At 39.9% G+C, this 17,100-nt stretch overlaps 1 protein-coding gene across 2 annotated transcripts in view; it reads right to left on the minus strand.

Moving 5' to 3' along the window:
• GTF2H1 (general transcription factor IIH subunit 1) overlaps positions 1–17,100 on the minus strand; it is a 51,475-nt gene that overhangs the window by 30,429 nt on the left and 3,946 nt on the right. The window contains exons 2-8 of one of the 2 annotated variants that reach the window (XM_008004902.3): positions 9,670–9,838; positions 6,354–6,546; positions 5,672–5,758; positions 4,121–4,286; positions 2,767–2,860; positions 943–1,092; positions 745–824 (exon numbers count right to left, since the gene is read on the minus strand). In XM_008004902.3, the coding sequence (XP_008003093.1) occupies positions 745–824; positions 943–1,092; positions 2,767–2,860; positions 4,121–4,286; positions 5,672–5,758; positions 6,354–6,546; positions 9,670–9,823 (924 nt within the window). In that variant the 5' untranslated portion in view covers positions 9,824–9,838. The remainder of the gene's footprint in view (positions 1–744; positions 825–942; positions 1,093–2,766; positions 2,861–4,120; positions 4,287–5,671; positions 5,759–6,353; positions 6,547–9,669; positions 9,839–17,100) is intronic. The other variant, XM_008004912.3, reaches the window with a different exon arrangement.

Below are 17,100 nucleotides of genomic sequence, written 5' to 3' on the forward strand. Positions count from 1 at the left end.
TCGGGAGACTGAGGCAGGAGAACGGCTTTAACTTGGGAGGCGGAGGTTGCAGCGAGCTGAGATTGCGCCACTGCACTCCAGTCTGGGCAACAGAGTGACTCTGTCTCAAAAAAAAAAAAAAAAAAAAAAGAGCAAGAAAATGAAAACTCAGAGTAAAGGGAATAACTGAGGAAGACAGGTTCTGGCCTAGAAGACAGAGGTAGTGATAAAATTATCCTTGATCACAACAGGAACCACCTCTTTCTCTGCAAGTGGATAAATCTGTAGGTCTGGGGTCATGATGCTGAGGTAGGTAGGTCATATATGATGGCCTACTTGCTGAAACACTGGGGTTGGCATGGTGTAAGCGTCATGAGATTGCTTAAGGTTTGGCAGACAGTAAGCAATCAACAAATGTTTGTTATCTTCCTTATTTATTAATTTATCCACATTTCTTTAGATTAAATGTTAGCTAGAGCATAAAGCTGGACTCATCACATTAAGCCTTTATTATTACTAGAGAACTGCGGATGAGGGAGCTAGAAATTTATTTTTAAAAAGTTTTAGCAACTCACACAGGAATTTCATTTCTTCCAGGCAATTTTAATGGCAAACAACGCTATTTCAGAGCACTTCCGATAAATCACTTCAAATAACAGTATTTTGCTTATTTGACATTCTCACAAGTGGAACAGGTCTACACTTAAGACAATGTTGAAAACTAGAAGACTCTTTTCTCTCAAAACTTCTTTTATTGCTTCTTACCTCATCTAATGGTTTATCTTCCAAAGCTGTTAAATCTAGTAGTGGGTTTTTCACTCCTAATGAAACCATTGTTTTTAGGCCTAGAAAATCAACAAAATAAAAAGTTCAGCATGTCTTATCTGTCTCAGAAAATTAACACCTATAATGTCTAGAGGATGAGAAGTTAAATACCAGTGTCTATCAGAGATAAACAGTTACCTTTTTCATCTATTTTGGCACATTCTGCAAAGAGATCCTTTGACCCTGTATTCAGCCGATCCCTGTGAAAATAATGGGACTGGAAAAACCGTGTCCAGAATTCCTTCTCTGTCATGTTGTGGGGAACATTTTCTGCATATTTCATTTTTACTGTGGGGAAAAAAAACCCACAAGAAAATATCATATACTGAATTTCCATTTTTAAAACCTCTCAAATTAGATAACGGAAATACAAACCATCAGCAAAATCTAGACCATAAAGCTCTCAACTCTACATACTATATATTATAATCTCATTATAAACATGAAATGTAACTTGAGAGATCAGGCAAGGCATGACCTCTATAAATCTTACAAATTACTAACAAAACCTTATTTGTACCAACAGAATAAGGTTTTGAAGTTTTAGTAGAAATACCAAGAATCTCAGGAGTCAGAGCTGAGTTGGCTTGTTTGCTCATTTATATATGTGCACTCTCAATCCAAGGCACCATGTTAGCTGGTGGGGAAAGAAAAAGCTCAATAGCCACTGGACTGTCAGCTCAGCACTCCAGGGGCTTACACTCTAGCAAGCATAGAGTTCAACAGCATTGTTTCCTGAGCTCTGAGTTTAAATTTCTAGGTCTGCCACTTTCTGTGTGACCCTGAGCAAATTACCTAATCTTTCTGTACCTTGGTTTCCTCATCTGTAAAGTAAGGGTCATAACAGTACCTCCACTTCATAGGTGTACGTGATGATTAAATCAGTTACTATAGAAAAATAACTTTATTAGTGTCTGGCACATAATAAACACTACACAACTATGTTATTATCAGAAAGATACAAAAGAGCCAGGCACTATGGCTCAAGCCTATAATCTCAGCACTTTGGGAGGCCGAGGCGGGCGGATCACTTGAGGTCAGGAATTCAAGACCAGTCTGGCCAACAGGGTGAAACCCCACCTCTACAAAAAATACAAAAATTAGCTTGGCGTGGTGGCACATGCCTGTAGTCCCAGCTACTTGGGAGGTGGAGGCAGTAGAATCACTTGAGCCTGGGAGGCAGATGTTGCAGTGAGCCAAGATGGCGCCACTGCACTCCAGCCTGGGTGACAGAGCAAGACTGTCTCAAAAAAAAAAAAAGAAGAGGGTCTTGTTTTGTTGCCCAGGCTAGTCTTGAACTCCTTGCTTCAAGGGATCCTCTTGCCTCAGCCTCCTGAAGTGTTGGGATTACAGGCATGAGCCACTGAGCCTGGCCAGGATTTCATAGAGGTGGCAAGGAGGTGATGCTTGAGCTGAGTCCTGAGAGAGAGATTCCTAAGGACTAAAGGGGTGAGAGTGGTGAAGAGGGAAGAGAGAACAGAATACAGCTTAAGAGAGTACTGCTTAGTCAGAAGAATGACAGACGCACTGGCTCTCACCCTTGTCTGCACATAATAAATCACTGAGGCTGGGGTCAAGGAATTTATACTTTTAGGATGGCATCTGCATGGGAAGTAATTTGTGGGTTAGGAAGGTCACTCCGGATACGGTACGAAGGATGATCTTAGTAGTATAGACAGACTCATTTATTGAGGTCTCTGCAGAATGCCATCTCATCAGGTATGTTGCAGGCTAAATAAAGTTTAAGAACCACTGATGAAAAGAATGGCAGTCGTATCAGTGAACTGATGACAACACATTGTTTACTGAGCCCCTAGTATCTACTGTATGTCAGGCACTGGGTAAAGTACTTTACGTAATTTATTGCACTTGATCAGGAATGTGAAGCTTTTTATTTTTCATTGATATACTACAGAATACATCCATATATTTTAACCATCTGAAAGAACTGATTCTTCTTACCTGCTGGATAGGTCCTAAATATGGACTCAATGATATCAGAAGTTAAATTATATCTTAGACCGTTACAGCCATCGGTCTGGGGCCGGACATCAGCCTAAAACAAAGTCCATACACACATACACGTTAGAACATCAGGGAAAGATGGCTAAGGTCCCAGTGGACACTGGACAAAGGTGGAAAAAAAAATTAATTCTAAAACTAACTGCATAGACAGAGAAAGTCCCTCACCTTCACTTTTTGCACAGAGGCAGGACTCAAAGAAGCCTGACTTGTGACCTATAAAATATGCTTCTTTGGAAGTCTAATATGGTCAAATAGGCATGTTTAAGTATGAAAGCAGAGAGGTGGTGGAGCTTTAAGATAAAATTTGTATAGTCATAAAAACCACTACAAACCTTGGTTAGTAAATAATTAAATTAACATTAACTGACTGGCTTTTTTGTGAAAGGCCTTATTAATTCGCTTCACTAATAAACATCCAAAAAAGATACCAAACATACAAATAGTATTCAAAATTTTGTTGAATGTGTCAATACTATTCTGGCTCCACCAGAATACCAACTGACTGAATTCCATTCTATAATTCCATAGATGAGGTATTTCCAATTTTTCCAATACAGTTTACAAATCTTACATTTTCCATAATATAGTCATGATACATTTAACTTTATAAGTAAAAAACGGCAAAGATTGAAAAAGGCACCAGAAAGCCCTAAATTTGAAAATATTCAAAAAAGTATTAGTCCAAACTCTAAAAGAGTCATTTTCAAATTCCATTTGACTACCAGTATGCTAGGGTCAAGTCCAAAGGCCAAGAAAACATAACTGGTGAAAAGAAACATAAATTTTAAAAAAATTGTACGTATTTTAAAAACAGTTTGGAAGAGGGCTGAGTGTGGTAGCTCATACTTGTAGTCCCAGAGCTTTGGGAGGCTAAGAAGGGAGGAATGCTTGAGGCCTGGGATTTGAGACCAGCCTGGGAAATACAATAAGAGCTGCCCCCAACTCTATAAAAATAAGAAAATTTAGCCAGTCAAGGTGGTGCACACCTTTAGTCCCAGCTACTTGAAAGGCTGAAGCAGGAGGATCGCTTGAGCCCAGGAGTTTGAGGCTGCAGGGAACTATCACTGTGCCACTGCACTCCAGTCTGGGTGACAGAGTGAGACCCTGTCTTTTAAAAACAAACAAACAAAAATAATAATAGTTCAATAATAATGAAGAATACCGTGGATACTCAATTTTCCATTAATTTCCTTTAAGGAAATGCTAAATTTAACAAAAGGAATAATCGTCTTAAGACGTACATTGGAGTTTGAATCTTTATTTTCTTCAGAAATCTAGAAGGGTCACATACCAGAAATGCAGCAGAAATGCCAACATCCTGCTTATGATTGGATGTGGAAGAACTATCTGTTGCATTCACATTTAAACGATTGGCCCAGAATTCCTCAGCACTGATCACTTGACTCACAACAAGGTCTTTATAAAGCTGAAACAAAACAGGATCTTCTTGCAGCATTCTGTAAAGCAGAATATACTGAATATAACTGAACTTCTAGAATAAAACACCATTTAGGTACATTTTAAAAAGATTTTGGCAACACAAAACATTGAAACACACAACTTTTATTTTGTGATGTTTGAGCAGCAGAGGTCATTCATTTCACTTTTCCGTAATTAAGAGCAAAATACCCCACATTTTTGGAGGAACAAATGATGTGGCAATAAATGGAGGCAGGTATAAAGGAAAGATTAAACCCTTTGAGGGCATGGGTTTGATTTTATTCATCTCTGTATCCCAGTGATTCAAAGATCACCACGTCTGTAGTGTACTGTCGTCCGTTAGTATCTGAAAATGCTCAAGTCCCTTAGATAAAATGGTATATTTACATACAAGCTACACATATCCTCCCATATACTTAAATCTCTAGTTTATATCATCAAATACAATGTAAATAGTTGCTATACCATATTTTAATTTGTATTATGTTTAATTATTGTACTTTTTTTTCCCCAAGTACTTCTGATCCAAAGTCAGTTGAATCTGTGAATGTAGAAGTCCTGGATATGGAAGGCTGAATGTATTCTCTTTCACATACAAAAGTAAATGGACAGGAGAGGAGGTATGCTTGAAATTTTCTAGGAGTGAAGTTTTTTTTCCTTTTTTTGAGACGGAGTCTTGCTCTGCCACCCAGGCTAGAGTGCATTGGCACGATCTCAGCTCACTGCAGCCTTTGCCTCCCAGGTTCATGCAATTCTCCTGCCTCAGCCTCCCAAGTTGCTGGATTCCAGGCATGCGCCATCACACCCGGCTAAGTTTTGCGTGCGCGCGCGTGTGTGTGTATTTTTTTTTTTTTTGAGGCAGAGTTTCACCATGTTGGCCGGGTTGGTCTTGAACTTCTGACTTCAAGTGAGTCACCCGCCTCAGCCTCGAAAAGTACTGGGAATACAGGCATGAGTCACTATGCCTCGTCTTCAGCAATGGATTTTTCATGGTGCTAAGCATGCACAGATATAAGCACTGATGGCCTGAAAAATATTGGTGATGGAATAATTCATAAGGAAATTGTAGCCAGGTGTGGTGGTTCACACCTGTAATCCCAGCACTTTGGGAGGCTGAGGCGGGCAGATCCCTTGAGGTCAGGAGTTTGAGACCCGCCTGGCCAACATGGTGAAATCCTGTCTGTACTAAAAATATAAAAATTAGCTGGGAGTGGTGGCGTGTGCCTGTGATACCAGCTACATGGGAGGCTGAGGCAGGAGAATTGCATGAACCCAGGAGGCGGAGGTTGCAGTGAGCTGAGATCACGCCACTGTACTCCAGCCTGGGTGACAAAGCAAGACTCTGTCTCAAAAAAAAAAAAAAAAAAAAAAAGAAAAAAGAAATTCTCATTATTTTACATACTGTCTCAGTTTTTCAGTGTGAATTCTTTTAGGTTTCTTGTTCACAAGCATACTTCCAGTGGCTTGGCATCTTCTCTGTAACAGAGAACTAGGAAAATAAATTAAAGAACTTCAGCACCTTCCAATCTCCATTCTGCTCCTAAGCAGATCTTAGGTGTGATGCAGTTAATTCAACTTCTGGGTTTCCACTCTCACTTGCCTGAAGTCAAACAAGCAGTAAGATTTTAAAGCTGAAAACTAAACACCAAGGTAAAGACACTAGAGCCCATATTTTCCTACATTACAGTATCATAGCAGAAGCGAGGATAGATGGCCGGGCGTGGTGGCTCACACCTGAGGTCAGGAGTTTGAGACCAGCCTGACCAATGCGGTGAAACCCCATCTCTACTAAAATTACAAAAATTAGCTTGGTGTGGTGGCACACACCTGTAGTCCTAGCTACTTGGGAGGATGAGAGAGGCTAATTGCTTGAACCCGGGAGGTGGAGGTTGCAGTGAGCCAAGATTACACCGCTGCACTCCAGCTTGGGCGACAGAGCGAGACTCCGTCTCCAAACGAAAAAAAAAAAAACCAAAACCAAAACAACAAAAAAAGTGGGGATACCTAACAAGTTATTACCCTACTAGGAGACTAGAGAGAACCCAGTATCTATCTCTTTCGAAAGGCTATTCTTTTCCTCCCACCTGTTCTTTTCTTCCAGTTCTTTATTTGCTTTCCTCTTGAATTTGGGCAGCAGCTGCTGAAGAAGGTCCTTTACTGCATCTCGCTCTTTCACTGCTGTGCTTTCATTGGAAAAATGGAAGTTAGTTGTGTCCCCTGCATGTAGGACCAGCTGAAGCTGAATTTTAGCTTTTCCTTCTGGACTAATTTTCTGGCCTAAAAAGAAGCATGAGGGTAGTTAGATGATGACACTCACACTGCGGGAATAACCATACAGTAAGTTACTTTCCAAGAAGATTCACGATTCCTTTGGGCTTTAACTGCCCTATTCCAATAGTGATGCTTTTGCAGAACGCACAATTCTTAAATGATCCCATGTAACCAGAGCATGCTCAACAAATTCACTAACACTCTGCTTCCTTCTTCGGTACTCTTTTCATGCAGCACTTCTCACCCACTGCTACTACCTCCAGATATTAATGGGCTTTCGTTTCCATTCAACTAGGGCAGACCTCTTTAAAGCTTTCTGAATGTATTTTAAACAAACTGCCCCAAATCAACATTGTCATTAATAAAAATGACCTATCATGATCCAAAAGACTGCAAAATGCGGCCCATGGTTTATTCATTTTGCAAGGGAAATATGTAATTTTATATTCAAGATATCTGGTGTCACCACTTTAATAAAGTAATCAAACTTAGCCTCACTAAAAGTGAGATAACCTGACACTATATGCTTTCTGAGGTGATGGAACAGGAAGTGAATATCACTATGTATGTTATCATTCTTGCACAAAATGTTTAAGCTGAATATATTCAAGCCTTTAGGTCTGATTTTTAATTTATAAAAAAATACAGGTACATGGGAATAAATTAAAACCTTGAGGAGACAATCAGAAATATTCAGAACGTTTGATATTTGACAAGGCTACACCCTGGAAGGTAATAAAGAAATGACAACTACAGGAACCTACATTGGATACCATTTTTTTTTTTAAACCCAAAAACCACAACTATAAATATCATTGAAACAACCAATGAAAATGTAACAATGGGTATTTTTTATTAAAATGTTTTCAGTGTGATAATGGTATTACAAGCAATAAAAGTGCACACACAAATGATAAAGCAAATATGGCAAAACAATAAATGTAGTATCTAGGTAGGGCATATTACACAGGTTTTCACAGTACCATTCTTTAAAATTTTTTGTAACTTTGTCAGCTATGGTAAGAACTACTGCTGATTTTCACCTTAGTGAAAATCAATTTCAATTCCTTCTTTCAGATGTGGGCATTCCTTCAAATATTCAACTTGAAACTGTTCTGGTGCAAATTTAGTTTTGGGTATGCACTGCTTTCACCAATAACTGAGAAGAACTGTAGAGAAATTGGAGATGGGCATACTGTTTATTGTACACTGTGGTTATCACAATGTGCGTGTGTATTACAAAGCTATGGGGCTAGCTTCCCGTTTGAGAGAGATGCTAGTACTCCTAATTTATAAGTCTACTGTTACAGAAATGTTAGTAGCTAAGGCTATCAGCTACTAACAGAAATTTGTAGGGCATTCTCACAGAAATACATACATATATATATATATATATTTTTTTTTTTTTTTTGAGAATGAGTCTCACAACAACACCCAGGCTGGAGTGAGTGCAGTGGTGCGACCTTGGCTTACTGCAAGCCCCGCCTCTCGGGTTCATGCCATTCTCCTGCCTCAGCCTCCCTAGCAGCTGGAACTACAGGCACCTGCCACCATGCTCAGATAATTTTTTTGTATTTTTAGTAGAGATGGGGTTTCACCGTGTAAGCCAGGATGGTTTTGATCTCCTGACCTCGTGATCCGCCTGCCTCGGTCTCCCAAAGTGCTGGGATTACAGGCGTGAGCTACCATACCGGCCAGAAATAAAGTTTTAAAAGGAGGTACTATTACCAGGATAGTGGACAAAAGACCATAAGGCTTAGGCAGTACTGAGCTACGATGAATTTTAAATAGCATTCTTTTTTGAAAATTAAGATTCTAAATTATTTCAGTGGAGAAAGACAGGGATCTTGGTTATTTCCTGCAGCAAAGTAGAGGTAAGTCTTTGGGGCAAGGCAGTGGTTTGTATACAAAGCAATTTATAAATTGAGCACTTGCAAATTGAGGGTTGTCCGTTTTGGAGGGTATCACATTGCTTGAAATTATCACAGAATTTTATTTAGGAGAAGAATCTTATATCCAGGGAAATAAATGAATTCATTAATGATTATTGTCAAGGAGTTGTTGCCCTAAGTTTCTCCTAATCAAGATCTTTCTTTTTTTTTTTTTGAGATGGAGTCCTGCTCTGTTGCCCAGACTAGAGTGCAATGGCATGATCTTGGCTCATGGCAACCTCTGCCTCCCAGGTTCAAGTGACTCTCCTGCCTCAGCCTCTGGAGTAGCTGCGATTACAGGCGCATGCACCACTCTCGGTTAATTTTTGTATTTTTAGTAGAAATGGGGTTTCACCATGTTGGCCAGGCTGGTCTCAAACTCCTGACCTCAGATGATACACTCACTTTGGTCTCTCAAAGTGCTGGGATTACAGGTATGAGCCACTGTGCCTAGTCCATGCCTGAAATTTATAAAAAGAAATTCTTCCATCTACATTCACTATAAGGTTGGGTCTTCTCAACAGAAGATGGCCACAGAAACAAAGATCAGACAACTTGCCTAACTGGTACAATTTTAGCAAAGGAAAATCTGGCATCATCTATCAGCATTTTAAATGCATAAACCTGGCCAAGCATGGTGGTGCATGCCTGTAATATAATCCCAGAACTTTGGGAGCATGAGGCAGGAGTGTTGCTTGAGGCCAGGAGTTTGAGACTGGCCTGGGCAACACAGCAAGACTCTGTCCCTACCAACAACAACACACAAAAAAATCACATCAACTATTAAACAGGAAATTCTTTGCAGAAATGTATCCTATACACACAAGCTTGAAATGATATTACTGTAAACACTGCAATAAAAAAATTCTGGAAAATTCCTAAGTGTCCAACCACAGAGGGCTGGTTAAATACATGATGGTATATTCATTTAGTGGGGTATCATGCAACTCTTAGTGTGTGGAGATCTATATGTGAGGTAGATTTACATATTATACATAAATCTGTACCTGTTCTATTATTAAGTGAAAAGGCCAGATTGTAAACCAGTATATATTCAGTGACCCCATTTTGTAATTATTTCTACATGGTTGATTTTTGGATATAAAATAAAACACAGAGATTATTTATATAATCTTTTCATAAAATTACTAGCAACTATGACATACAAATACATCAGAACTTAGTATAGCTGACTTACATTTAATATCCGCATACATATGGCTGATTGTAAATCTATCTTTGCCTTCAGGTGCCCAAGCAATTCTTTCTGCCATGAGGTATAGAGCTCCATCCTGCTTCTTTTGACGCACTTTCTTTACAATCAGCAAAACTTCTTCAGATGAGGTTGCCATGGTGGCTAGAAGGTGCTAAGAGAGAAAAAAATGATGAAGAAAAAAACTATCCCACACATCAATTAGGGTTGAATTTGTTGACTTCTAGAGTCCCTTTCAAATATAAAATCTAAATTGTAGGAAATTAACTGGAAAGAAAAAAGTCTCTTTTCTCATTCAAAGTGGAAGATAAAGTTGCATGGCATCATTCCTCTACAATTGCATTTTATTTTGCTCATACCACAGGTGTAAATTTATACAACACTTCTATGCTAATGAGTATTATCAATTTATTTTCCTCAGTTACATTCTTAAATTATACATACACAATTTGCAAATGTGTAGTATTTTATACAGTCTATATTTACAACTGTAAAACTTTAGAATTACACAGTCATATTTATTATTTAGTTCAAATTTGTTTCAATTGAAACTAAGGTCTGCAAGATTTGTGGGGTCTTCCCAGAACCACTCCCAGAGCTAAAACCACACCAAAGTTTGCTGATTTCTGGTCTGTTTCTTCTGTATAAATAAAACTGGGAGAACTAAGTATTTAACACTTCACATGCTAATTTCCTATCTTTTAACATTCAAATGTCTTCAACTGCTCTCCAAGTCTTCGCCATGATTCATTGGTATAATGCCTAACTAGTAACCTAAGAAAGAGTTTGGTCCCTCCAACTCCATCCCCCGCCTCTAGGAATCTTAAATGCCCAATCCAAATCCTCCAGGCTTGAGTGTGGCTGTCTGGACTCGAACTGATGGTGATGTCTGCCATGGGCCGGGATGGGGAAAGTTGTGGCACCAATGCCACATATATGCCATTTCTGGTGAAGTTATGACTTTAGTAACCAGAGGAATGGCTAAAATATAATTTAACAATTACGTTTGCCCTGGGCAAATAAGTGAAGCTTTACTGAAGTATTTTTCCGAGGGTTAAAACAAATGAAAACAGGCCAAGTGAGGTGGCTTACACCTGTAACCCCTGTGACTCGGGAGGCCGAGGCAGGAGATATTACTTTTAAGCCCAAGAGTTTGAGACCAGCCTTGTCAACAAAGTGAGACCCTGTCTGTACAAAAAATAGGTCTAACTACATGGGAGGCCAAGGTGGCAGAATTGCTTGAGCCCAGGAGTTTGAGGTGGCAGTGAGCTATAATCACCACACTGTACTCCAACCTGGGTGACAAAGTGAGACCCCGTCTCTAAACAAATAAAATGGGAACAATGAAATACTGGATCTGCCATTAGTTCTTCAAAATAATTGAGAACTTCTATTTGAACATAATGAGAAAATAAGTATTAGGAAGGGGAGTATGGCAGGGATTAAAAACAATAGAAATCAGAAATTCCTATTATAAAATTACAAAAAAAAAAAACTCATCACTTTTTTTTATTTTTATTTTTTGAGATGGAGTTTCATTTTTGTTGCCCAGGCTGGAGTGCAATGGTGTGATCTCAGCTCACCACCACCTTGCCTCATTTCAGGTGATTCTCCTGCCTCAGACTCCTGAGTGGCTGGGATTACAGGCATGCGCCACCACACTCAGCTATTTTTGTATTTTTAGTAGAGACAGGGTTTCTCCATGTTGGTCAGGCTGGTCTCAAACTCTCGACCTCAGCTGATCTGCCCACCTCGGCCTCCCAAAGTGCTGGGATTACAGGTGTGAGCCACTGCGCCCAGAAAACCATCCACCTCTTAAGATTAATATGGCTGGGCACGGTGGCTCCTGTCTATAATCCCAGCACTTTGGGAGGCTGAAGCAGGTGGATCACTTGAACTCAGGAGTTCGAGACCAGTCTGGGCCACATGGTGAAATCTGTTCCCACAAAAAATACAAAAATTAGCCAGGCACAAGGATGTGCTCCTGCAGTCCCAGCTACTTGGAAGGATGAGGCAGGAGAATCGCTTGAGCCCAGGAGGCAGAGGTTGCAGTGAGGTGAGACCACAACATCGCACTCCAGCCTAGGGATGAAAGTGAAACCCTGTCTCAAAACAAAACAAAACAAATCACTGGATTAAAAAAATTATTACTTCTTATTCACTCAAACAATGAGTTAGAAATAAAAAATACAAGGGAAAAATGTGAAACCCTGCTTTCTCTGAAGTTGATTATCTCAATTATGAGTAGTCAGATACCCCTTTTATAAGTCTTCACAGACTATTCTATCCCGAAAATACAAAGGAAATAGGTCAGTGTGAACACATTTATCCAACAAATTTGTACTGAGCCAAGGAGCCTGGGGGCTGTCCAAAGATGAATGTCTGTTGATTTCTGCCTTCAAAGATCTTCCAGTGCAGCGAGCAAGTGTGTATATGTGTACTATTTGTTAGTGGATATAAATTAGAATGTGTGTGGAGTCCTGATTAGGGAAAAGAAGTCAGGCTGGTGGGAGCAGGGAAAAGCAAAAAAAAAGCAGATAAGCTACAAGTCAGCCTTTCTTCATGGTCCAGGACACATAGCCCTCCCGTGCAAATAATTCACAATCTTCCTATGCCCCACTGATCAACCAGACCCTCAGCTGATAGAAAAATGCAAGTTAGCTCACTGCAGCCTTCGTGTTATCAGTACCTCACGTAGCCTTCTTCAGCAAAAGCACCACCCTATAAAATCCCCAGGAAGCTTTTGTCTCCTTGCAGTCAGTTCTCCGCTTGCTAATCTGCACGTTGCTTTCTTGCAACATATTTTCCTACTTTCTCTAATAAACCTGACTTTCTTTACCTACAACTGTCCTGGCAAATTATTTTTACTACTGGTGCCACCAGCCTCAGACAGTTGCTACCCACGACATGAAGTCCCAAAAGGGACACAAAAATGTTCCAAGTTAGGACTCGGAGGCAGTTTCTTCACTCAGAAAGCCATGAGAAATGTTTGCCACAGAAATTTTTAGAAGCCATTTAAAAAAACTGAGATAAAATTAACAAACCAACAAATGCATAGGTCTTAGGCATTCTGTTCGATGTGTTTTGACAACAGTACATACCCATTTACAAACACCCAAAATAAGACACAGAACATTTCAGTCACCCTTGAACATTCCCTCATGTTTCCTTCAAGTCAATCTCTTTTCCCCAACCTCCAGCAACTATTCTGACTTCTATCACCACAGATTAGTTTTTATCTGTTCTAGGATTTCATATGAAAGGCATCATGCAGTATGTACTCCTTTTGTCTCCAGTTTTTTTTGCTTAACATGTTTTTTGAAATCCACCATTGTTGCATATGTATCAGTTCATTCTTTTTAATACATAGTTTGGTTATATATTGGGTCTTGAAGAGAGAACTTCTACAGAGAAAGTAAAGGGAAACAGGTGTCAGAGACAAAGGGAATAGTTTGGGGCAATGGATTGAAACTCTAGGAATGAGTAGTCTGCTTAGGATACAGCATAAGGTTCATGATGATCAGTAGGATATGAGGTTGGATGGTTAAGATAGAGGCATACAGTGGAGAAGGCCACCCTATGTGGCAAACAATAGAAAACTTCTGAAGACTTCTGAATAGGGCAGTGATCTGCATTTTAGAAATTAATCTGTGGGCAGCAAGAGAGACTGGAGAGGAAGGGACAAGAAGGACCACTGAAGCAGCAGAATGAACAGACATCGCTGAAGTGCTGAAAGAAGCATCACGGTTGCTTGCCCATACCCCATTTCTGAGCCTTACTGACATGAGCACAGTGGTACCATTTTCTGAAATTAATGAGAAGGAAGAGCAGATTTGAAAGTGAAGATAAGGAATTCAGTTCTGGACATGATGAGTGTGAGGTACTGCTGAGTCATGCAGGTGGAGACAGTCTGCATTATGTGGGCATTTGCAAATGCTAGAATAAAGCCCGATTAGATGACTGCTTTTAATTAAAAAGGAATTTTAAAAATTCCATAATGTCACAACCCTAACATCAATTTTCCTCATTTTCAGTTGTGCTTACCTTATCTGTACCTACCTCACAAATGTAATCATAAAATACATTCAAGTTCATTATTTTGTGATTTTTACTCACCACTGAGAATTTCTCCATGTTTTCTTTCAATCCCCAGTTTTGATATCCATATATCAAATATGATAAAGGATCACAATTCTTAATAAATGATACCATCTTTTAACTGACTTATTTGATGTCTTAAGACTTTGAATTTTCCCTTCTAGAAGTTTAAAAAACTGTTTTAAGACTATTTAATGACATGAAAAGATACACAAAGAGACAAAAAAACGCAGGTAGTTTGATTTCATATTCTTTTCTTTTTTTTTTTTTTCCAAGATGGGAGCCTTGCTCTGTCGCCCAGGCTGGAGTGCAGCAGCACAATCTTGGCTCACTGCAACCTCCGCCTCCTAGGTTCAAGCGATTGTCCTGCCTCAGCCTCCAGAATAGCTGGGACTACAGGCATGAGCCACCACGCCCAGCTAATTTCTTGTATTTTTAGTAGAGATGGGGTTTCACCACGTTACCCAGGCTAGTCTTGAACTCCTGGGCGCAGTAATCCGCCCGCCTCAGCCTCCCAAAGTGCTGGGATTACAGGTGTGAGCCACCGCGCCTGGCATGATTCCATTTTTTTTTTTGAGACAGAGTCTCATTCTGTCACCCAGGCTGGAGTGCAGGGGCATGATCTTGGCTCACTGCAATCTCTCCCTCCCAGTTCCAAGCAATTCTCCCTGCCTCAGCCTCCCAAGTAGCTGGGATTACAGGTGCCCGCCACCACGTCCAGCTAATTTTTGTATTTGACAGGGTTTCGCCATGTTGGCCAGGCTGGTCTTAAACTCCTGATCTCAGGTGATCCGCCTGCCTCGGCCTCCCAAAGTGCTGGGATTACAGGCATGAGCCACTGTGCCTGGCCCCATATTTTTTTTTTTTTTGAGACGGAGTCTCACTCTGTCACCCAGGCTGGAGTGCAGTGGCCCGATCTTAGCTCACTGCAACCTCCACCTCCCGGGTTCAAGTGATTCTTCTACCTCAGGCTCCTCAGTAACTGGGGGTTACAGGCGCATGCCATGGGGTTTCACCATGTTATCAGGCTGGTCTCGAACTCCTGACCTCGTGATCCCCCACCTCAGTCTGCCAAAGTGCTGGGATTACAGGCGTGAGCCTCCATGCCCAGCCTGCCCCATATTTCTAAATTTAAAAAAATCTAAAATTTAGGCTGGGCAGGGTGGCTCATGTCTATAATCCCATCACTTTGGGAAGCCGAGGTGGACAGACTGCCTGAGACCAGGAGTTTGAGACCAGCCCGTGCAACATAGCAAAATCCTGTTCCTACAAAAACTATAAAAATTAGCTGGGCCTGGTGGCACACACCTGTAGTCCCAGCAACTTGGGAGGCTGAAATGGGAGGATTACCTGAGCCTGGGGAGATGGAGCTGTGATGACGCCACTGCACTCCAGTCTGGGTGACAGTGAGACACTGTCTCAAAATAATATTCTTCATCATCTAGAATTTACTGAATGCTTAATAATGTGTCAGGTGCTAGACTAAGTTTCTTACAGGCATTATCTCAGTCAGTCCCCAGTTAATAATCCCATGAGGTAGGTTCTATTATTAGTTACATTTTGTACATAAGGAACCTGGGTCTGAGAAATCAAGATGCTTTCTTAAAGCATCAGGGAAGCAGCAGAAGTGGGTTTGAATCTGGGTCAGTCTGTCCTTGAAATTCCACTATGTCACTCTGAAAATATATGTGACTGAAGGGACAGACATCAAATTTAATAGTGATTATCTATGGGTGATAAAAATACAGATGATTTAAATGTTCTCTTTTCTGATCTATAAAAAATATGTATTTTATACTAAAGCAGTTATTTTAAAAAAATGTCTTCCCAAGAGTTTCTTCTTTATCAAACCAAATGTTTATAAGGTAACCCAGGAAAGTGTTAGGGGTGCTAGTGTGAGAATTTGAAAACAGTGTTTTCTATTTTCAATAGTTTATTATTTTCAATTTCTGTAATGCAGGTGTATCACTTGTACTTTTAAACTAATTTATGAAAGGAAATTTTATAACATGTATGAAATCATTAGTTGAAATATTTTAACATGAATTTTCTAGTATTCTTTATAATAAACATGTAACTATGCAATTCTTCTGCCTCAGCCGGCCAACTAGCTGGGATTATAAGCACCAGCCACCACGTCCAGCTAATTTTTGTATTTTTGTATTTTTTTTTTTTTTATAGTAGAGATTGGGTTTTGAGGCAGGTGGATCACTTGAAGTTGGGAGTTAAGAGAACATATTTTTAAAAGCCCACTCTGTAGAATATGAAACTGGACTGCAAACCATACAGATTAGGAAACATATGTTTTCAGAAAAATGAATTAAAATCTAAGAAAGATGAGAGGGGAGGATTTGAGGGGGAAGTTGGCAGATAATTTTAAGTATGTTGATACCTCATTATCCTACTTAAGCAGGATAATTTTAAGTATGTCAGTAGTTGGAAGAAAAGCAATGAGCAAGGACAGCTGATAGAGCAAGTCTCCAATTAACTGGGCTTACAGGTACAAATAAAGTTTTAGCATTGGAAAATAATACAAAAATCTTTCTGAGTTGAGAAGATAAAAAATGCATGAAGACAGAGAAACTGCAAAGTGGAGAATATATTAGAACTGACTATATCAACTGGGAAAAACATAACTTTTTTTTTTTTTTTTTTTTTTGAGAAGGAGTCTTGCTCTGTCACCCAGGCTGGAATACAGTGGCATCATTTCAGCTTACTGCAACCTCCACCCTCCGGGTTCAAGTGATTCCCTTGCCTCAGCCTCCCGAATAGGTGGGATTACAGGCACGTGCCACCACGCCTCGCTAATTTTTCTATTTTTAGTAGAGATGGGGTTTTGCCATTTTGGCCAGGCTGGTCTCAAACTCTTGACCTCAGGTGCTCTGCCCGCCTCAGCCTCCCAAAGTGCTGGGATTACAGGCGTGAGCCACTGCACCCAGCCATATCCTCTTATATATAACATATAAAACCATTTATATCAAAATTCATTTATGGGGAACTTTAAGAAATAAATATGAGATAAAGTACTGAACACTGGGCATAACTGATCAACTCTCTCACAGCTAATTTGCTTGGTAAATTTTCCTGGTCATCTGTAGCACCTCTAAATTGTTCAAAGACCAATTTCAGGAGGTTTAATAGAATCACTGGAGCTATCTTACAATGCCTTCTGTGATTTCCAGGTTTTTCTTGAGTGTATTCCTTGAGTGGCAAACACTTCTTCCCAGGAGAACGCTATAACAGTCATAGAAATTCACGAAAATTATTGGTGTAGGCTACATTTAAACAGATCAGGTCAAAGAAGATCTGGCTTTACTA

The sequence above is a fragment of the Chlorocebus sabaeus genome, chromosome 1 (assembly GCF_047675955.1).
Source record: "Chlorocebus sabaeus isolate Y175 chromosome 1, mChlSab1.0.hap1, whole genome shotgun sequence".
Lineage (NCBI taxonomy): Eukaryota > Metazoa > Chordata > Mammalia > Primates > Cercopithecidae > Chlorocebus > Chlorocebus sabaeus.